The 22,812-nt window shown below is 46.9% G+C and overlaps 1 protein-coding gene across 1 annotated transcript in view; it reads left to right on the top strand.

Annotated features, from left to right (window-relative positions):
* The window catches only part of TNFRSF21 (TNF receptor superfamily member 21), a 329,419-nt gene extending 317,305 nt beyond the window's left edge, over positions 1–12,114 (top strand). The window contains exons 5-6 of the mRNA XM_069605835.1: positions 3,938–4,160; positions 10,170–12,114. Coding sequence (XP_069461936.1) covers positions 3,938–4,160; positions 10,170–10,399 — 453 coding nt within the window. The 3' untranslated portion in view covers positions 10,400–12,114. The remainder of the gene's footprint in view (positions 1–3,937; positions 4,161–10,169) is intronic.
* Positions 12,115–22,812: the final 10,698 nt, after the last annotated feature.

The following is a 22,812-nucleotide window of genomic DNA, read 5'->3' as shown; positions in this document are numbered from 1 at the left end:
TCACACAGTTAAAAGTACTTTCAAATGTTTGTTTCCTGTCCACATTTGAGTGCCCTCATCCTCCCAGAAAGAACACGCTTTCTCTTGTGTTAACCAGCTTCCATTTTACTATCATCTCCGCTTATGTTCGAGGTATAAACAGGCCACACTCCCCACACCTGTCTCCACACATATTTCAGCCATCAACATGTATCTTCAAATATTGCACCCATACCATCTAATTTCTCACAAACACTGCTTTGTGGGACAATGTAAGAACAATAGAACACTGTAGACAACCTTTATTCACAATCAGCAGGCTTGGGTTTGAGTAACGCTTAATGGGATGGGGGAGGTCTTTGAAAGCAAAGGAAGATGGCCTCTCTGGCTTGGGCTGAACAGACCGAGAATAGAGTGAGGTAGAACGTAAAGGTGCAGGGTTTACTAGATCTCCTGAGGCTTCCCAGCCCTCTTGGGATAAGGAATTGAAAACCTTTTGTAGGTTACTATCTGTCTTTTGACTCCATGTATTTGTGAGGCGTGGCATGGGATGAACACCTAGCAAATCTAGGCAGTTCAACTAGAACACAAGTGAACAGCTATATTCTCAGCATTTGTGAACAGATCTGATGAGGGATCTGGGTAGACGCATCTTGGTCTGGTTTCCCCATCTGATGTTCAGTGTCGGATGTAGTGGTTAGCTCATGTCTTGCGTAACTCGCAGTCTCAAGGATATAGCGGCCAGCATGCTCCTTGATTTCTATCAACCAAGGATACAACGCCCAAACCCTTCTTTCCTTCCTTCTGTATTCTTGCTGTCAGCCTCTTACCGCAGGTTGCCTTCCTTGATTCCCTCATACCATGTCAGCTCATGCCTACCATTAACCTCTTCTTACACCCCCATGCTTTAGGGGATGACCTGTCCAGGAATGTCACCCGCTCCACTCACTGGGATATTACCATTAGATTTCCAGTAAATATTATGCCCCCACCCCCTTACCAGGGTTGTTGGCATCCATTGTTATCACGCATGAGTCCGAGGTCACTCCCTTGGGCCTAAGCTCTCAGCAGTGCTGGGCCTTCGCCTTCTGGTTTCAGACTCTTGCCAGAGTCTGAGATAGAGCCCCAAGCAGGCTGTTGCTTTCCCTCTTGCTTGCATGAAAACTGTCTGAAAGCTAAATCAATGCTCTCAGCAGGCTTAAGGTTCTCTCTGACTCTGACTATGTGTAATCTCCCGTTTTCCTCTGAGCTTGTTTATAGGGTTGTACATTACCTTGATTACTCAACCTTTGTGGTTGGTGCCTCTTCATTCGTTTTTCTGCATCTTTCTGGATTGGCTGCACCCCTACATCCCCTTCCTCTCGCTCATGTGTTCTCCTCTGCTCACTAGGTTTCCCAGATCCTGCTACCCCTCCCCCCATTTATCCTGTGGCCGGCTAATTATCCCTCCTGGCAAGAAACCAGGTTGTAAAACCCCTGTCCTCAATTTTGAAGTCAGGTGGAAGTGTGTTTGTGTTGCATGGATCCGCACAGTGCCACTAGCCTCTGTGGTTGCACGCGTATGTCATCGTGAGCACCTTGGAGATGAGTGGCTGTAGGTGGGAGGCCTGTAGGACCCGGGGCCCTCTTGAAATATAAGACTGTGTGAGTCTTCCTCTGCTGAAGCAATAGTGGGCCTCTGTTTGGGTAAGTGGTTTTCAACCGAATTGGCTGCGCTTCCTATATCACTTGCGAGGAAGGGGGGGATAAATCAGTTTTTATGCATAGATGGTGCAAGGTATTACCATCTCTATGGGATGCGTTGTGACGGTGCATGGTTGCCTCATGTTTTTTTTAGCCTTTGTGGCAGCAGTCCTTTATTCTTTTTACCATCTTCCCAGGGTTCTAGACCGCATAGGAGTTTGGGTAAGAGTGAAGAACTCTGGCAGCCCCAACATATACCTCTGTGCCGTAGCTATTTAGAGCTTGTGGGCATAGCTTCCCTGTCCTCCCTCACCTCTACAGTTGGCTCCTGTGATAGGACTGTCACACTTCGCTGTGTCTTTCCCACAACGTTCCTATCTGTATCCCTTGCAGCACAATCACTGCCCTTATTTTCACCTATGCAGTTTTCTGATCTCATGTGCTCCTATGTACATGTCTTTTGACATGTGAAATAAATCGCTAGCCAAGATGAAAGGTTACGTGAAATTGACTTGCACAATGTTTGCAGCTTTCCAGCACCACCATTGTATCCTTCAGACGCCACAGACACTCCCCATCACCCTTTATCTTCAATATACGACCGTGCTTCGCAATTTAGCATATTCTGATTCTTACCTAGGCCTGCCACCTGAACTACTCAATCTCCCTATAGCCTTCTCGACCCACCACCATACTCCATTATGACTTCACTCCACCTTACCCGTGTGACTCTGCCTCTACTCCCACCGACCCAGCCTTTCCTGCGTTAGTGACTGCACCAACCAGCAGCCCGTCTCATATTCTTTGCCAACCCCAATCACATCACTTAAAATGTGCTCCTCTGCTCCCTTCCCGTTACAGCTTTGATACATTTTGTTCCAATATTATAGGTTTTACGAAAGCATGCCAGGCCCCAACGATGTCGCAATACTATACATAATTAGTTGCGTAAGGATGGAGTGCTAGGATAAGATTTTGTGATTCTGTGTAAACATGATGAACAGGATGCTACAGCAGCAGCACATAGATTAAAAACCGTGAGATTTCATTGCTCATCAAAGGACCTAAACCCTGTGGTTTCAAACATCTACATGGGTGACATTCCTTGGCTCTGGCGCCTGCCCTTGCTCTGCCAGTTTCAATTTGCTGTTCATGCCGGTGGCATCAAGAAAGGGTTCTGTGTTTATATTAACTTAGCCCTTCAAGAGCTGATGAGCACTACTGCACTTTTTATTGCAGCTTGTGTGACCCGCAGGTCATAAAAGCTAGGGAACAGATATGTCTTTATCTTGCCCCCCCCACACCAGTGGATTTGATCGCTAAAGCATCTTTAAGTTGTATTTGTTAGGGAAGGCACTGAGGTTTGAAGTTGCAGGCCCAGATCTTCAGGACAGCGTGGACCGTGGAATGCAGTTTCACATCTTAAGCACAGAGAAAAGAAAACAAATGGCAAGCAGCACAGGGCCTTTCAAACACAGCCGTAGATTGCCCTTTAACTTCACATTTCACTTAAAAATGAACTCTGAGAAGGCATACAATTTTAGCATGTATAAGTGTCATTACAAAGTTATCCCCTGCATATGGTGGTTAAATAATCACATTTTTAGTGGCTTTGGTGAACATTTTGTTTTGCAGATTGTCACTTTGGAGGAAACACGGAAGAACATTTTCTTTCGTTTCCACATGAGAGAAACTTCATTTTACTGCAGAGGTTTGAAACATAATCTTGGCATTTTCCTTTGAGATACTGTGCACCGTGGTTTCATGGAATATCAGTCCAGCTTTTCATATATTAGTCAACTATCCTTGTCATGTGTCTTTTGTTTCCTTTGGGAAAGGCACTTAGCATCTTTCCATATTTTGCAATTTAGCACATTTTCTTTCCTTTAAATTTGAATGTACAATGCCTTATGTTCAACATTTTTTCAAGGCAGGCCAATTTCGGTTTTACTTAGAGGCATGTCCCCCATGACTCTGGCCTCTTTATTTCTCGCATCTATGGGCTATTTCATCCCACAGCCCAGGTGCTAGCACCATTGTTCACCATTATTCACCTGCTGCAATCAATGGCCAGTCTCTTGCAAGCGCCTTTACCATGCCTCCACAAAAGTTATTGTTGTTGCTAATGCTTGTTTTTGTCTGCAAAGATAATATAACTTAAGGTGTTATTTGTGCAATTTGATTACGTGCATTTTCGTTGATTATTTCCTTTCAAGGAGGCTCTGTTAATACACATTTTTAATGTGGTTATGTTTTGTTGATTTTCTCTTCGCAGCTTGAAGTTGAAACCCCAGCCCTTCCTATGAATTCCACACAGCCCTGTCTTAGTCCTGCCCCCAGGGCTAAACCTACAGATCCAACCGTTCTAACTGTGGAGCCTTCCCCCCTGGAAAAAAACAAGGGATTCTTTGTGGATGAGTCTGAGCCTCTTCTGCGCTGTGATTCCACTTCCAGTGGCTCCTCTGCTCTCAGCAGGACTGGATCCTTTATTACCAAAGGTAACACAATGGACTCCTCTTTGCATTCCAATTGTCATGTTGGATGCTCTACCAAGATGCTCTAACTCAGGCGGCCATGCAATGTGTTCTCCTGTGATGATGCCGATTCTTGAGGACTTTCTCATCCTCATACTGTGTGTAAATAACCTGCTTTCTTTAGATGAACACATGACTGGGTTTGTGGCATGCTTTTAAAAAGAATCCAATCACCTCTTGGTCTTGTACTGTGCTGGCAGCTTACCGAAGGTCTCCTATCTTCTAAATACCCATTTGTGTCTGTGATTTCATATGATGTGTAATTTCATGTTTACTGAGCACTGGAAAATGTTTGTCCATCTGAGTGGCTGAAGGTGCTAACAGTGTATATATGACTACAGGCACGTGCAATTATGTAGCTCACATACACTCTTTTTAAGGTGATCAACCAGATTGCCAAAGGGACCACCTATTCAGTGAGGTTCATGGTTGATTCCAAGGATGGACAAAGTCTTCCAAAGCTTTTTAAAGATACTAGTATTACACGTATTGTACTGGGTTCCAAATCTGATGCTGTCCTTGCATTGAAAGCTGGTAGTCATTCTCTGGCATGTTTGCGGCAATGAGCCTCTTCTCTGGATAAGGATTGTGCCTTTATTAAGCGTTCGTCGTTGTATCCTGTTGCTTGAGTCTTTCTATTGTCTTCCAGCCTCACGGTTAAGATATCTGTATTCATTCATAATAATTCTTCATATGGAATGTGCTTTGTCAGCTACTAACATGGTCCGTCTCTACAAAATCGTTTTGTATACATCACCATGTCCTCAATATAGATTGAATCAGGTGTTCCTTGTATTTTGTGTGTTAATACATTTTAGATAGTAGATGTTAATCGTCAGATAGTAAGCAGGAACAGTGATATGATAGGTTATTTATAACATGCTTAATACCCAGAGGTTTCTAAGTGTGGACCAGGGGATTGAAGATGTGTTGCTCCGTGTCGTCTTGCTTCCAAGGCAAGCACATTGGCACTGAGCTATCCTCCCGAGACAAGTGGTCTTTCATAGCCCCCTTTGCTAATTTTCTGTTGACTGTAGAGAAATATGTAGGTGTTGTTAATGGCATATCGATAGTGGCACATGTGAAACCTGTGGTGTTTGATGGGTGCAGGTCAGACGTTCCTTGGTCCTGTGTGCCAGCATGTTACTATGGGTTTATGGGTTCTTCGGAATATGTTGTTCGGGCGGAGAGCCCAAGATCTCAGTGGGCAAACCTGCACTGGGTAATGTTGTGTGCTGGGGCAAAATAGGACTAAAGCAGGGAGCTTAGTAAGTGCTCCATAATGTTCATGTGGTGGCGGCTAGTCCTGTGGTGGCCAATTGTAGGTCAGCTGCGTGTAAAATGGATGGAGATTTGACTGGGGCGTCGGGTAGTTGAGTGAATGGACAAACCGGAGGTACGAGTAGTGGGGAAAATTAAACACTGGGCGCCCTCCAGGGGTAAGGTAGTATGCACCTGCTATTGAAGTGAATGGGCAGTTTGTCGGATGTTCACGGTGATGACCATTCCGTTCTGTTTTCGTTGTGACCCCATTTCCAATAGGTCAGAGTGCATATAGATTTTAAGTGAATCAGTTTTCAGAATCTGTATAGCAGAGCCAGTCCATAGCAGATGCAATTCTTTAGTGGGAATTCCCAGCACTGCCACGCCTATTGGGACTCTAAATGACCAGTGACCGTATTTGCAGACTGGGGTGGATTTCTATCCCTTCCCAGTGTGAAGTTTCGGCCTACATAGGGGCATATTGAACAACAGGGTGCTGCTTTTCAGAGTGAATTCAGAAAGGTCAAGAAGTATTTGGTTATGTTCCAAGTAAATGATAGCATGGGACTTCAGAAAAGATTTGTTGCGTCAAGTCACAGTTCATGTTCAGTTCATACACCTCCGCATGTGTACATCTCTACACATGCACACTGACAAGCCTCTGCACATACATGTACAGCTGCTCACCCGTGCGTGCTGACCTACCTGTGTAATGACACACTCACATGCACACACGCACACACAGACAGGGGCCGGGGGTGTAGGGAATTCTGTGTGGGTGCTGAGGGTGAGAGACTGAGAGATACAGAGAAACCTCGCCAGTGTTTCCTTCACAGCGGAACTACGAAGGCCAAGCTATGGCCCATAAATCCCTTGCTACTTTGTAACGTTTTCTGTAGCGTGGCAAAGATTCTTCTAAAATGGCTCTCCAGTGAATTAGATTTGAGCGTTCATTTTGGTAGTTAATTTACATATTTAAATAGTCCATTGCGGGTTTCCAAGGCGCCACTGATGTTTAATAATAAACTGAGGCATAATACACCCCTGGAATCTTCAGAACCATTATCTGCTTGTCCTCTTTTATTTTTTCACCCCAATATTAGTATCTCCCCAGTGAAAGACTAGCCACAAACATTGTTTCTGCATGGACATAATTTACATAAGAACTAGATGAGTGATTGATCCGGTCTTAAAGTGAAGGAAGAAAGCAAGCAAATGCCACTGCTTGCATATGGTGCAGTCACACTTATTATGGACTGCTTAGCAGTTCTGCTGCTCTGTGAAGAGAAGCGTGAGTGAATACGGAGCAAGTCCCATAGAAAGCAAGCGGCGGCAATGGGTGAAGCAAGGCACCCACGAAACCATTTATGAATGGGCTGTCTGAGGTATTCTCCTTCAGGCCTGTGGAGATGAGTCAAATATTTATTTCCTGAGCTTTTGGGTTCAAAATGCAGCTGTCTGCTCACTATTAATCCAAAAATGTGGAAATCCTTTCTGCACATCATGTGTGTCTTCCAGTCAAGGCGAGACGTCAAGTTCATACTGTACAGGGGACATTTATAAAGTAGAGACAGCAAACTTCATTGTCTTCAGTGATGTGTAATTACTATTAATTTAAAGGCTGTGCACCTCCTGTCCAGTAGAACTGAAATAAAGCTGTTGCTGTTCTATAAGTAAAATGTGCAAGTATGCATGACCTCGTTCTTTCGGGCCAAGGATCATGCACCTTGGGGTGGTCCACACATTAGGGCAGCATTTTAACGGGAGACTAGGGATTTGTCAAGCGCCCCATATTTTAGATCCTCCTTGATGGTGAAGAGACTCTGAAACATTTGTCAACATCTTTCAAGGTTTAGACCTGCTCAAGTTTGTATTACTTTATTTTGTATGGATTGGTCACCAATGGGTTAAAGCAAATGTTTATCCAGCTATTTCCTTTATGCGGAAGGGTGGTCCAGGTAGAACGGCACGGACTGTAGCATCCTTGCGATCTCCCGCCTCTTTGACTGTGTAACAGAGCAATCCCTGACAGCCCTTTCTTTGCCGAATATAATCCATTGCTTCTCTTCCATGCAGCAGGTTCTTCCAGACGGAGTGAAAAGTCTTTGCGGGCAGCCATCACGGGGAGCTCTCACATTTATTAACCGGAATGCTTTTCCCTGATGCCAGTTCAGCCAATTACAGTATTAGCGTAAATGTTCTAGAGTGCGTGCATCAGTCAATTAATGTTTCTACACTATTGTATAATTAATAATGTCCACTTTTTGACTTATTTTGTTTTCCACCAACATATTAAATTGACAGGTTTGAATTGTTGTGCTGTGGGCAGATCCTCCCCCACCTCCACCCCAACCACATATGGCGCTTTGGTTTCAAATTTGCAAGGCATGTCATTCTTTTTTAGGTCATTCTGAGGTTTAAATTTTACTTTTTTTAGCACAAAAAGTAGAGCAATCTCGCCCTAAAGTGTATTTCACCTATGGCACACCGGGCCGACTGTGTTGATCCTAGCTGCCCCAAAACTGATTGAGATGCTCTTTGTCCACCCCACAAACAGACCTGAGAGACATGTGTCCTTCCACCGTTCACCTCCACACTAAAGACTCTTTATCTGGAAGCCTGACCTACCTTCTCTACATCTCTAGAGATGTACTTTCTTTTGCACCTACCCTCAACAGAAATAATGTAAACCCAGGCCACACTTCCACAACGGGCTCCTTCTCACTTCCTTGATGGGGTCCAATAAGGCCGAAACATGTTGGGGCCCATGCAGAGATGAAGTGCACTAGCCATTGGAGCTGATTGCACTTATTGGTGGTAGGAGAAAGACTGCTTTGCAAATGGCTGGCCCCTTTCTGCAGTGGCGCAGATTTTTCTAAAATATGTTTTAAAAGGTTGCCCTGTGCAAAGACAGTTCCGTCCGTCACGCTTTGTTTGTAGGCTGGTTTTTGGAGACTGCGGTGTGCAGGTTTTCTGTGATGCATTTTCTTGTATAATGCAGAATTTTAGTCACTCAATGCCCTTTCCAAATCAGACCCAAGAAACATAATTCCTGGCTTTTTACCCCCTTCACCTTCCAAAATCGATCCTGCGACTGGAATTCCGACCAGCCAACCAATCTGCCAAAACAGATCCTGCATGTTGTCATGTGGCTAGCTCCAAGATAGATTCCATCCTGGCTTTCCCGCTCCATGCCACCCCAAAACAAGCCGTGTACGTGGCATCTTGGTCTCCAACAGACAGGAACAATCCACCATTGCCTGTTAATTCTGTACGTGGCAAGTGCACAATACAATGTTGATTAGATGGAAGGGGGGTCTGGGCAAGAGGGGCACATGGATTCTCGTGATCCATAAGACTTGCATGCACTGAGAATAGGTTAAGGATACAGTTCAATGAGGCCATTCTGATGAACATATCTCGAAGGCAGCACTCACAATAAAACGAAAACCGAACTTATGATTTTTGGGACACACCAGGCCAGATCTAAGCTAGGGTCAGAATACCAGGCCATTACCATCAAATAGGCCAAAATCCCTGTGATGCCTTATGTAAAAACCCTAGGGATGATTGTGGAAGCATCCGTGGGATCGGAGGCCCAGGTTAACTGCCTGCAGAGAAACAATGCGTATTATATGCGTCTTACGAGAGCCATAAGGCCATTTATTAATGAGATAAACGCAGAAACCATAGCAAGAACAGTTATCCTTTCACGCCTTGAATATGGTAACGCCCTACTGATAGGAGCCACAAAGAGGGATATACAGAAGTGTCAGGTCATGGAAAATGATGCAGTTTGAGTCATAAAGAGCATCGAAAAAACGGAGCATGTCTCAACGGGGAGAAGATCCCTTCATTGGCTAAGGGTGGAGGAGAGAGTACACTTCAAGGCAATGACCAAAGTGCACAGATGCTTGTATGGAGAAGCCCCGAGAACTTTTAAGAAACAGTTCTCCCTATACCGGCCTCAAAGACCCCTTAGATCAGAGGATAAGGCCTTTCTGAACATCCCTAGAGCAAAACTTGTGCAAGGGCGGGGGAAATCCTTCCCAGTCAAGGCATCAAAATGCTGGAACAACCTGCCTCGAATACTACGACAGGAAGGGGAACTACCTGAGTTTCAGGAAGCTTCTGAAAACTCACCTCTTCCAATGATAACCCCTTATCTCTGCCGCCTCCGGTAATCAAACAATATCATGCACATTAGGTTACTTTTGGATTTTCCCCGTGCCCTGGTGCCTGCGGGCTATCGGCACGTTATAAACAAGTAGATACATACACACATACATACACAATGCATGTTCCTACCTCTTATCTGAACGTGCCCAGGATACGTGCTGAATCATCTTGGCGAGTCCTTACCCTGGCAAGTAGCCCCCGCCCTACATTGGCTCCCCTTACAATCTGAGGGTCTCGATGCTATGATGGCAATTGTGGCTTGGCAGTTTTCAGGATGTGGGTCGTGGGAGGGCTTGGCATGACATGACTGGGTGCAGCAAGGTAAGTAGATGGTCAAAGCAACGCAAATGGGTGACCGGAAGCAGGTTAGGAAAAGCAGAGTGACAGTTTGGAACTGAATGATGTCATGAATGTAAATATCAATGCTACAATTTGCTGACCCTGTTGGTGGCTTCATCCAACACGCTATGTCGCAACGGCCCGTGCTGCTCGGTGCTTTCTAACCGCGGCCTGTTCTCCTTGTTCCAACAGAAAAAAAAGACACCGTGTTGCGTCAGGTCCGCCTGGACCCCTGTGATTTGCAGCCGATCTTCGATGATATGCTTCACATTCTGAACCCCGAGGAGCTCCACGTGATCGAGGCCATCCCCCAAGCGGAGGATAAGCTGGACCGGCTCTTTGAGATCGCAGGCGTGAAGAGCCAGGAGGCCAGCCAGACACTGCTGGACTCTGTGTACTGCCACCTCCCCGATCTACTCTAACTCCCCTCACACCAAGCACTGCTGCTGCTAGTCTGGCACCTTCTCAAGGACGAGTGACCTATTATGCAGTCGGGTGTTTGTTTGTTTTTTTCAACTTGGGCCAGTATGATTTTTTAAAGTTTTTTTAAGTTAGTTTTGTTTTTCCCACCCAAGAAAGATTAGCAAATCAAATCTTGCTCTTTTCCCCCTTTGCATCACATCCTTTATTTTAAATGGACGTCACTTCCTTTTCAGAAGATGTTGCTTTTACTCATTCCATTCATTTTAGAAGCACTTTACATGAACCAACTACGCTGAGGATTCAGCGCTGTTTTAAAGCATGGACTTTGGCGCGCCACTTGATATATTCCAGAATCCTGTATGATCAGTATTTGTTTTTGATTTTAAATAACTACTTGGTGCCATTTATGCTTTGTATTTTCCACCCTCATGTCCTTGGATTGAGCGAACACTTCTGACATGGTTCATGTTTATTTCTCGCCAATTGCGCATTTTCCTTCTTCCTTGAAAGCGTTTTTCCTACTCCATAGGCTGCTGGTACTATTGAGACAAGCAAATGTGTTGCGTAGCTCCCTCCTGAGTAACGCTTCTCTTTTCCTCAGGCTCCTTACTGAAAGCGCAGTACCTGGCCCACAGCCTTCGTATTTCTGTGGGTGGCAGGAATTTCAGAAGCCCTTGTTACATTTTCCAGGATACCCTTGTCAAATTCTCTTTTCCCGCTGGCCGTCCAGTGGGTGATTTGTTACATTGTCCTGAACTGGAAAAGCTTTATGGCCCCCACGGTATGTTTCCGTGACAATGACAATGATAGCAAGTGGGATATAAACCAAGCACCTGATGCTACATGAAAAACAAACCTCTATATTCTGAGGGCGCTCCTTTGACTACGGGGGCCCTTATGATGCCCTGTCATTGGAACACCACCACCTAAGTCTTGGACTTTCAATTCTTTATTGGGGTTGCATTCTTCCTTCCGTCTAATGTATTCAATTGAAGTTAAGCATTTGCCACCAATTATTCTTAAAGGCAGGCCCCTGCCTGGAAAAGTGGTGTATTCCGGTCACTTGGCACTATCTGACTGCTCATGTCTTTTTTTGAACTCATGTTTTGTCCAAAAAAGGATTCCTGATCCGCAGAACTGTGCTTTCAAGCTGAAGCAAATACACGTGCTCATGAGTTTTACATAATAATTCTTCTTCATCATTGTAACTTGCAGGGACTGTGGATTCGGCCTTCTGCCGAATGTACAGCATGTGGATGGGGGAGCCCTTTAACCCAGTACTGGTGTAAGGAACGAGCGGCATCAGGTGCTGGGCCTTGGACTTTAAAACAGCACCGAAGTGATGCCAAGACTTATGGGAATATGCCTTTAAGAGTGCTTTTATCTTACTGTTACTGTAATGATTGTCTTATTCCTAACGAAAACCAAGTGTGGCCGATGGGTACGAGAGAACTTGCATTGTCTTAATGTTCTTTTTTTTCTTCCAGTCCTACTCTGTATTTATTGAACGTCTGCTCTGGAAAGGACCCTTGTCTTGGATATAATAGCAATTATGCTCCCAAAATGAACAGATTCTGTAATGCTCACTTAACATTGTAGAATGTAAGTTGTTATGCATAGCAATGACATGAGAAAAACGCACAGAGTACTGATGCTAAAAGCATTGCCTTCCAGTCTACTAATTTATTAATAAATACTCCGTGTTTGTTACTCATCCCGCTACCGTGTATTGGTGAAAGCATGGGTCCAATTATGCCTGAGGTGTTTACACTTCTAATGAATTCACCACATGCAGTGCACAACTTGACTGCTGTATGTCAAAGGATTGCCATTGGAGGTTTTGGGAATGTGCAGATGGGGAAAAGGGTTCCCGAGGACAATCACTCTAAGTTCATTAGGGAGCAAATTCCAAAATGCTGCATTAACTGTTTAAACAAACTACCTGCACTCACGAGTAGCGAAGATATGGGCCTGGGGGAGGGGCTCTTGGAAAAGTTAGAATGACCAGCTGCTTTTCTCCATGTCAGTTGACTTGTGTGGAGCGTGCCCCCCTGATCATGTGACCCTTTATGAAAAAGTCTAGCTAGGTCTTAGACCCGCTGTGACGTTAGTGGGGTGCTTAAGTTCAATTTCTTGGAACACCTCTAAATTTGTGTCAGCTTTCTTTCTACTAATAACCAATCTCTGGGTCATACTGCCCCCAGCCAATGTCTGTACTCAACCTAAGCCCCTCCTCTGGCAGCCATCTTCAGATTTTTACCGCACGTTCAAGTGTTGGGAGTCCTCGTGCTTAGATCTCGAGCTTTTACTGCATTTTGCATTTTTTCTGAGCGTTTACTCTTATTTTTTCGGTCAATTCGAGCCTCAAGCTCCACCGATTCTTCTTCCGATTAACCCTCAAAGGTGAATTTTCATCGAATTCCTCTTCTTGGAGGATTCCGGAAGATCTTTGAGGCCTACCCTGCGTGGACATGGCCCAGGACAAAGGAGATCCGACACCTACTGGATCCAAACTGTTCAGGAACTGCCCCGGATGTAGATTACAGAATGTCTTCAATGAAGATGAGCACTCTCGCTGCCTCTGCTGCCTTCACGCCGACAAGTCGAATGTGGAGGAGGACTATGCGTTCTGTAAGAACATGTCCGTCCGGACAATGATGGACTGTCGTACTTGGCTCACCAACTGACTGGAGGGGAAGAGCCCAGCAGCAGGTGAGAAGAAGTCCGAGAGTCCACGGGCACCGGGAGCAACGTTGGTTCGGGCTCCTCGGCTGCCAGGCAGGGCGCAACATCACCGACGCCATCATCCACCAGCCAACGCTCTGGCTCGGGGAAAAGGAAGTCGGAGAACCCGAGTAAGCTTCGGGAGAAGCCCTGGTCGATCCCGGCAGAGAAAGCCAGGGGGGGGTGAGGCGGTGACCCTCTCCCTAAGGTGAAGGCCTCAGACGCGCCCAAGGTCGTGAAGGCCCTGATTCACCCGTCGAACGCCTCGATTGAAGGAGTCATGGCGGCCCTGGCGAAGCCTGCAGAGGCTATCCCGGTGGAGATGACTTCCGGGCCTAGAGTTTCCCTACCACCCCAGAGGGACACATCTTTCCAGCCTATCGAGAACACCCCTGTGAAACCTCGGGATGAGAAAGAGGGGGGGCACAATAGCCCTAACAGACACAGATACCACCTCCAAGGATGAACTGGCTGGCATCAAAAACCTCCTGGACAAGAAGTTCGAGAAAGGCAGGTCCCCCGGGAGGGATCCCGACGAGGCAGATGTAGAGAGCAACGGTGGTTGCAACGAGGAGCCACGGGCCGGGGAGGATACAGAGGACCCCGCGCCCCAGCCGTCGCTCCCGTCGCAACCAATGCCTACACCACAAGACAATTCAGGAGCAATCTTGATGGCTTTGCAGGCACTGTGTACGGAGATAAGGACGAGGTTGCCCTTACCCCCGGTGGACGATCCAGCGGCGCCTAACCGGCGGGGAGCCCACAGAGCAAGCGGAGGCGAATCCACCCCCCCCTTCCATCCTTCACCTCCATCCCCTCCAATGAGGGATGAGACTGGAACAGAGACGACGGGGACGGACGATGACGGTGGTGACGACGGGACGGATGTCCCATCACCCCCCTGCCCGAGCCTCCCTGTCCGCACCCCCCTCCTGACGAAATTAGCTCCTTTCATGCCATGATCACCAGGGCATCAGAGCTTTTCCAGCTATGTCCCGAAGAGCAGAAGGAGGGTTTTCTCTACCAACGACGGGAGGCCAAGAGGAAGACCGTCCTCTCAGTCCCGTTACTGGACGACATCTGGGACGAAGGACTGTTACTGCTGAAGAACCTGTCCACAGCTCCTGCGAAGAGGGACCGGTACGAGTAGTAGTACCGGGTCCCAGACTCTGCCCCTATGTGCCTCAGTTCACAGCCGTCCCCGGATTCAGTGGTTTCCTCAGCGGCCAAGAAGAAATCGCAGGGGCGATGGCATCAACTCCCACTTCCCCACAAGACGGCGAGGGGAAGAAGCTGGACGCCATGGGATGATGGGTCATCTCGTCGGCAGTGACGACCATCAAGGCAGCCAACACCCTCGCGATCGTGGCACACTACGACAGGGAGCTGTGGTTCAAGATAGCTCCCCTCCTGGACTTCCTCCCAGACAACAAGAGGGCGGAAGCCCTTGAAATCCTGCAGGAAGGCGAGGTGGCTTTGGACCACGCCATCACGGTGGCCATGGGCATCACCGACACCAGCTTTCGCCATATGGGCAACGGCGTTTGCCTTCGCCGGCGCGGTTGGCTCAAGGCCACCGATTTCAGTCAGGACGTGCAGACCAGGGTACTGGACATGCCCTTCGACGGGAACAACCTGTTCGGCAAGGCAGTGGACAAGTGACTGCAGGCCATCAAGGCGGACCCCGAGACGGCCCGGGCCTTGGGTTCTCTCCATCGACGACGGCCGTCCTTTTGGACCTCCGGAGGCAGGATTTGGCGGCAGTTCTGCGTTGTGCCACCAGACGGCCCGCTCCTCATCACAGAAAGCCTACAGAGGCCGCAGCAAGGCCAGAGGACACAGTTGTTGTTGCCAAGGAGACCAAGGTGGCAAGGCCTCGGCGATACAAGACTGAACCGGCCGTGACGTCGGGCCCCCACCCGAGCACCTCTGTGGGAGGCCGGCTGGTGAATTTCGTCAGCGCGTTAGAGTCCATCTCCTCGGACCGTTGGGTGCTAGATGCCCTGGCCCACGGGCACACTCTGGAGTTCCAAAGAAAGTGGCCCCGTCTACCACCTATGGCCAGGAAGGAAAACCATGTGCCACAGCTGCTTCTGGAGGTACAAGCAATGCTAAAAAAGGTCCCGAAGAGGCTCTGGGGCTCCGGAGTATACTCGCCGTACTTCCTCATCCGAAAGAAGATCGACGGCTGGCGGCCCATCCTAGACCTTCGCCGCCTCAACAAATACATCAAGTCCCAGAAGTTCCGGATGGTCACCCTTCAGCACGTATTGGGACAGCTTGAGGAGGGCGACTTCCTGTCGTCGCTGGACTTGGAGGATGCCTGCTTCCACATCCCCATACACAAAGGACATCGAAAGTTCCTACGATTCGTGGTCCAAGGGCGGCACTACCAGGTCAAGGCCTTGCCCTTCGGGTTGAAGTCGGCACCGAGGGTCTTCACCAAGTGCCTGGCTCCGGTGGTGGCGCAGCTGTGCCTGCAGGGGATCCACGTGTACCCCCTACCTGGAGGATTGGCTCATCTGAGCAAAGTCAAGAGAATTCGACGTCGATCACACAGCGAAGACCCTCCGCCTGCTCATGGATCTGGGATTCTCAACTTTGCAAAGTCCCACTTGGTACTATGGCAGGACGCCCTGTACCTGGGAGCCAGACTCGACACAGTGGCGCGGTTGGCTTCTCCATCGGAGGAAAGGACAAAAGCCATCCTAGGCAAGGTACAACGGCTGTTGACCATAGAAGTGGCCGGGGTGAGGTCCATCAAGTCCCTGCTCAGCATGATGTCATCGTGCATCTACCTAGTGCATCGATGCAAGTTGCGGATGCGGCCACTGCAGGAGTTCCATGACGCCTGTTGGATGCAAGCGACAGGCAGCTTCGAAGACAAGATCTCCCTCAACGAGACGTTCTGTCAGGCGATCTGGTGGTGGGGCACCCGCGTGCATTTCGTGGCAGGCATGGACTTCCAGACCCCAGCGCATCAGGAAACTGAGACGGACGCCTCCCTGGAGGGATGGGGAGCGCACACGAGAGATCTCCACGCAAGAGGCCTTTGGCTCCCGGAGGAGAGGTCCCTGCACATCAACGTCTTGGAGCTCCGGGCTGTGTTCTGGGCCCTCAGGTCTTTCCTTCCGTCCCTCAAGGTCAAGGTGATAAGGGTCTTCACCGAAAACACCACTGTAATGTTCTACATCCAGAAGCAGGTGGGCACCAGTTCCCCAGCCCTATCCAAGGAAGCGCAGGATCTGTGGCACTGGGCTGTTGCCCAAGGGATGTTCCTGGTACCCTTCCATCTGGCAGGAGTAAAGAACACCATTGCTGACTCGCTCAGCAGGGAGCTGCGCTCTTGCCACGAGTGGGAGCTTTGGCAGGATCAAGTGGATCTCCTATTCCGACGATGGGGCAATCCCCAGATCGATTTATTTGTGACGGCGATGAACACCAAGTGCCAGAGGTTCGCCAGCAGGTTTCACCCAGCTGGAGAGCATGGGCGATGCTTTCTCATTTCCCTAGAATGGCCTGTTCCTGTATGCGTTCCCCCCCGTTGCCGTTGCTGCTGTGACTCATCAACCAACTCAGACGGTCCCGGTGCAGGATGATCCTCATTGCGTGGCCGAGGCAGATTTGGTTCCCAGACCTTCTGGACATGTCGGCGTTCCCCCAGTCAAACTGCCGACAGACGCGGATCTTCTCACCAGGGAAGGAGGCGCCATCCTACATCACAACTCAGGATCGCTGAACCTGCAGGCCTGGCTCCTGCAGCACTAGAGTTAGGAGGGTACGATATCCCGGTGGACTGCAAGGAGGTACTTGCAAAGGCCAGGGCGTCCTCGTCTCTTAAGTGCTATGGACATAAATGGAAGAGGTTCTCTTTCTGGTGCCGTGCACAGGAGATCAACCCTCTGTGGATTACGGCCCCTCAAGTGCTACCATACTTGCTGTCGCTGGCCAAGGCGGGACTGGCTCATGCCTCCATCAAAATCCATCTGGCGGCGATTTCCCGCTGCACCAGAACTCCGGGGCAGTCATCGCTGTGGTCTCATCGCCTGGTGAAGGAGTTCATGAAAGGACTGTTCCGCTCATTCCCACCGGTGAAGGCTCTGGCCCCGGCATGGGAGCTCAACGTGGTGCTAACCAGGCTCATGGGTCCGCCATTCGAGCCTCTGCATTCAGCACCATTGAAATTCCTTTTGTGGAAGACAGGGTTTCTTGTGGCCATCACTTCCACACAAGTGGGAGGGATCCAGGCCCTGTCCTGTAAACCTCCATATCTGACATTCCACAAGATGAGGGTGGTGCTGAGGACGCACCCCTCATTCATGCCCAAGGTGCCCTCGGACCTCCATCTCAACGAGCCCTTGGTGTTACCTGTTTTCTTCCCGTCGCCTTAGTCGCCGGCTGAGAGTACTTTGCACTCGCTAGATGTGGCTAGAGCGCTGAAGTCCTACGTGGACCGAACAAAGAGTTTTCGGAAGACATCACAGCTGTTTGCGAACTTTGGCCCTGTGAACCAAGGGAAGGCTTCCATTTCCAGATGGCTCTCCGGCTGCATCATGCACTGTCACCGGTTGGCAAACCGACCGTTGCCCGGCCGTCCGAGAGCCCATTCAACCAGAGCGATCGCTGCTACTATGGTGTTCGTGTCTGGTGTGCCCCTGCTGGACATCTGCAGGGCTGCTACATGGAGGTCGACACACACCTTCACGAGATTCTACTGCATTGACCAGGATTCCAGAGAGGAGTCCAGAGTTGGCCAGGCAGTGCTGCGCAACCTGTTGGCTTGAAGGTGAGCCTGGTGAGGAGGAAAGAGATGCTTAATGTTGAGTTGCTGAAATGCTTAATGTTGAGCCTTGCCACCTCCCTTGGTTGTGCATGTGTGTACTGCTATGTATTCTTGTACTCATGAGCATGTGAATCCATGCCAGACCCCATGCTGGAGAAGGAACAAGTTACTTACCTGTAACTGTTGTTCTCCAGCATGGGCCTGGCATGGATTCACATGCGAACCCTCCCTCCAACCCCTCTGCGGCTCTTCTCTTGGTCATACTGCCACTTTACGTGCTACCAAATCTGAAGATGGCTGCCAGAAGAGGGGCTTAGGTAGAGGGCAGTCATTAGCTGGGGGCAGTATGACCCAGAGACCAGTGATTGGTTATTAGTAGAAAGACAGTTCAGAAACGCAACTGAAACTGATTTTTTCTTTACCGAGGATTCCCAGCCTATTCATGAGCATGTGAATCCATGCCAGACCCATGCTGGAGAACAACAGTTACATGTAAGTAACTTGTTCCGTCCTGGTCTTGGGTATACTTTTCCTATTTTATTTGCACAGGTGCGTGGTACCTCAAGCAGTGGTTTTGGTGCAAACGGGATCATCCTTTGCTGACCTCAATAGAGGATGGATGTAAAATGGGGTAAAATGGGGTAGACATCCTGATTTTTGCAGGGCAGAAATGCAGGATGAAAGAGGGTGGCTCCTGAATGAATCCTAAGGACAGGTTGAAGTGCCTGGAAAAGATGCACATGACCTCTTGCACATGAAATAGGTAACATAAAAGTACTGTGCAGAAAAGCAATTCCCGCAAAGGGGATTGAAAATGCTTTTGATTAGACACTAGCACCATGGGAGGAGGTACTAGTCAAACAGCCTGCAATTAATGGGAGCTTTATTCACCAATGAAAGCCTGCATTTCATGCTGGCTGCTGAGTCCTTCCACTGTGCATTTACCTGCCCATTCTCTGCCAGTCCTCTTCATCTGCCACCTGCGACTGGCACTACCCCCATTTTTAATAAATATACTGATCTGCTGCAACCTTGAAGTGTCTCCCTTTGCCATGCTGCGTTGAATGTATTTTTTCGTTTTGACAGACGAAACAACTCGTGCTTTCCACATGCGCCTAATTTTTACCAATTAAATAAAGCCATCAGCAACACAGGTGTTACTTCGTGCTGCTGATGGCCATAATCCGAGCCACAGTGGGCTGCACATGGTGGTAATGGCCCTGGGTCCCCATTAAATGTCCTCCCTTTGCTCACGCCTGTTAAGTTGGGCTGCACCTCTTTATTTTCGGATTGCCCTAATACAGAAGGGATTATGTGCAAAATAACTTTTTTTTTTTTGTTTGACTTTTTTATTTGAAACAAAAAGTATAAAAGGCATATATTAAATGCAGCAAAACTTTAAGGTACAGAAATTGTGAACAATGTGTGCATTAGAGAATAAAAATAAGGTAAATGTGAGACAAGTATATGTATGATGCTATTGTATAAAGGAATTGAAAACTTTTGAATAAGGGGATAAGCATAACAACAAAAGACATACAAAACAGAACTATAAAAGAGGATACCGAATATATACAGGGGGTCGGGGGGACATGCAGACGCCTCAGACTCATACATGGAAAAATGATGCCCAAAAAGTATTAATGTTGGTTCATGTTCAAAAGAAAGCTTAGAAAAGACTGCCATTTCAACGGATCTTACGTAGTGGACCAGGAGAGGAAGCATTACATCTTCCCAACCTATGGATATTACAAATGGAGTTCCACTACAATTTATAACGATGCAATCCATATTTTTCCAGTTGGCGGTAGCTGTTTGGATTGCAACCAACATGAAAAGGTCAAACAGGTAACCAGTGTTGTTATTCATAGTATCTTACAAGGATGAGCTGCCAAAAATGAGAAATTCAAAACAAAAATCTTGTTGTAGGTTAAAAATACTTTTGATAGTATTCAACATCCAATTCCAAAACGGTTTAACATGCTGACATTCCACAAACATGTGTTTGAAAGAGTATGTAGGCAGCTCCAGCATCTGTCATTGAGCGCTACTTTACATTTGAAGAGTGATACAGCAGTAATAAATGTTATGGTAAAAAAAGAAGAGGGTTTGCAGCAGGCAGGCTGAAGTGGTAACCTTGGAGATATTCCTCCATTGTAGGGGCCAATGCAGTTGGTTATCTAGTGGCATACAGTCTTGCTGCCAATCAATAGGGAGATCTTCTGCAATTTGAGAAGTGGTTCTTTCAAACAGGACTTTGTAAAACATGGAGGCAGTAATGTCAGAGTTTAGCACGTGTAGTAATCTCTGCACATTAGGAATGTTGAAATTACTCATTAAAACCTCATAATTATCTAAAATTGCATAGGTAATCAAGTATTCCTACATACAAGAGACAGGAATATGAAAATTAGTGCCCAATTCATTAAAAGTGATTGGAGCACCTTGTAGAAAAAACACAGATTGATCAACGTTATGCCCTTAGAGAGCCATAGTTTCCAACAAATAGATTTTCCATTAATCTTTATTAAAGGATGCAACCAAATATATGGAGAGGTGAACAAGGAGGATTTTGATATAGATGGGAACATATACAATCTAAGGAAATAAGCAGATTAGTGAATACAAGTGTATTTTCTGAAATTGTTTCCCCTTGATGAGGTAAAGATCAGCAAGAGTTATAGGAGAAACCATAGCGCTCTCTAAGAGTACCCAATTGTGTACATTACTTGATTCTTCATGGGTATACCATTGCTGCGTCTGCCTGAGAATATAAGCCGGTATTTCTTTAACTCTGGAAATCCTACTCTGCTGTGTGCGCTAGATTTTTTTAATTTGCTAATAGACATTCTATGTCTCTTTTTCCCCCATGAGAATTTAGCTAAGCAGGAATCTATGGATTGAAAAAAGGAGGGGGAAAGAGGAGTAAGCAACATATAAAGATCGAGTACAAAAGGGGAACTCATCATTGTAATAGATTTCAAGCAACCCTAGCAGGAGAGATACGGGGGGACCAAGAGGTTGTTCATTCTGTAATTCTTGTTAGGGCTTCAAAATTCTGTTTAAAGATATCTTTATTGGATGGAGATACATGAAGACCCAAGTATAAGTATGTAAGCCTTTGGGACACCATGTCATACCTAAAGTTTGAGTGTGATCTTTAGTTCAATGTATATTGCAGGGTAGAATTTCTGATTTGTCAGTGTTTAACTTGTAGCCGGAAGCTAGTGAGAACTTTGAGATAATATCTAATAGGTGTTGAGCACTAGTATCAGGATTTTTTAAGAGCAGTAGTACATAGTCTGCATATGCCGCAGTTTTGACATGCTTATGCCCTCATTGAATTCCTAAAATATTGTCATTCTGTCTTATTGCTTCTAAGAAAGGTTCTAAAGCTAAAATGAAAAGAATTGGGGAAAAGGGGTCAACCCTGATATGTACCTCTAAACAAGGGGATGCCGGGGGACATTTGTCCATTAACAAAGACAGCAGTTTTAGGATTGGAATATAAAACTCTAATAATAGAGAGAAACTGGGTACCTATACCATGGCACTTAAGGGCTTCGAACATATAGTCCCATTCTACTCTGTCAAATGCTTTTAGTACATCCAGAGCATCTGCTGCATGGGGATTCTTGGAGTTGTGTATTATATCTAAGACATCAAGAAAAAGTCTAAAATTGGAAGAAGATAACCTGCCTTTAACATATCCAACCTGGTCATGTTTCATTAAGCTAGGTAAGAAGGGAAGAAGTCTGTTAGCTAAAATCTTGGCAAAAGGTTTGCAATATGTGTTGATAAAGGAAATTGGATGGTAGCTTTGGGATAGTTCAGGAACTTTATTAGGCTTGGTAAAAACAAAACATGGCCTCCAAGAAGGATCCCTGTGGTTTGTTTACCGTAATTAAATGGGTAAAGAGTTCATTAAGTTTAGGTGCTAATAGGTTACTAAAGTGAGCAAAAAAGTCAATGGGGACGCCATCTGAGCCAGGGCTTTTCCCACTTTAAGGTCTTTAATGGCCTGGTGTATTTCAGTAGGACAAATAGGCACATTCAGTGACTGAAGACCTGCTTTGGGATATGTGGTATGAGGGATGTCATGAAGAAATTCTTGAATATGAATTTAAAATAACATATTTTGAACTCGAGCCGCAGAGGTCCAGAGAGCTCCATCTGTCAATCCCTTTATTCTCTCACCACAGGCCCTTTTCCTTTTCATTGGCACCCATTATCTACCATAACTGAAGGGGATAGGATCTCCAAAGTTATGGGATGAGCGTGCAATGTATCTTGAGTATAGTTGCCTGTAGCTGATGGAAAGCCAGGCAGTGTGTGCACCCAACCCCAGATGAACGGTGGTGTCCAGAGATGGATAAACAGTCCTGCAAGTGTCCTTGGATGAATGCCAAAAGAATACTGGACTCTTGCTTATAGTTTGGGACAAGGAGCCAACATCCAAAATGGTATTTTATTTTGGAAACATTCAAATGGGGGACCTCTCAAGATTCTGCTTCCTAAATGCCATACTATTCATACAGTTTAAGAAGCAAGTGATCAACTTCTAGGGGAACATGATGGATACTGTCTGCAAGTCTTAGCTGTACAGGGTGCTTAGCAGCTGTACCCAGTGTTGAAGTTGTGTTACAAACTTGAGCTGCCAGAGCTCAACATTTTTCCTTATGTTGGCCACCAGTGCTCTATACGACCGTTCCCGCAAGAGGCTGCATTGTGTTGCTATTCTACATCTTTTTAGCTTGGAAACTTCTAGGTATTTGACAAATAGATAAACCCATTTAGATCTTTGAAAAGGTAGTGACAACTGGTTAGGCCCATATTTTCATACTTTGAATTAAGACAGTGGTGTAAATCGCATGAGCGAGTGAAGTCAGCGAGAAAGACTCACTA

Source organism: Ambystoma mexicanum, chromosome 4p (assembly GCF_040938575.1).
Source record: "Ambystoma mexicanum isolate Mex_15411 chromosome 4p, UKY_AmexF1_1, whole genome shotgun sequence".
Classification (NCBI taxonomy): domain Eukaryota; kingdom Metazoa; phylum Chordata; class Amphibia; order Caudata; family Ambystomatidae; genus Ambystoma; species Ambystoma mexicanum.
Note: the sequence above shows the minus strand (reverse complement) of the source record. Positions and strands in the feature narration are given on the sequence as shown.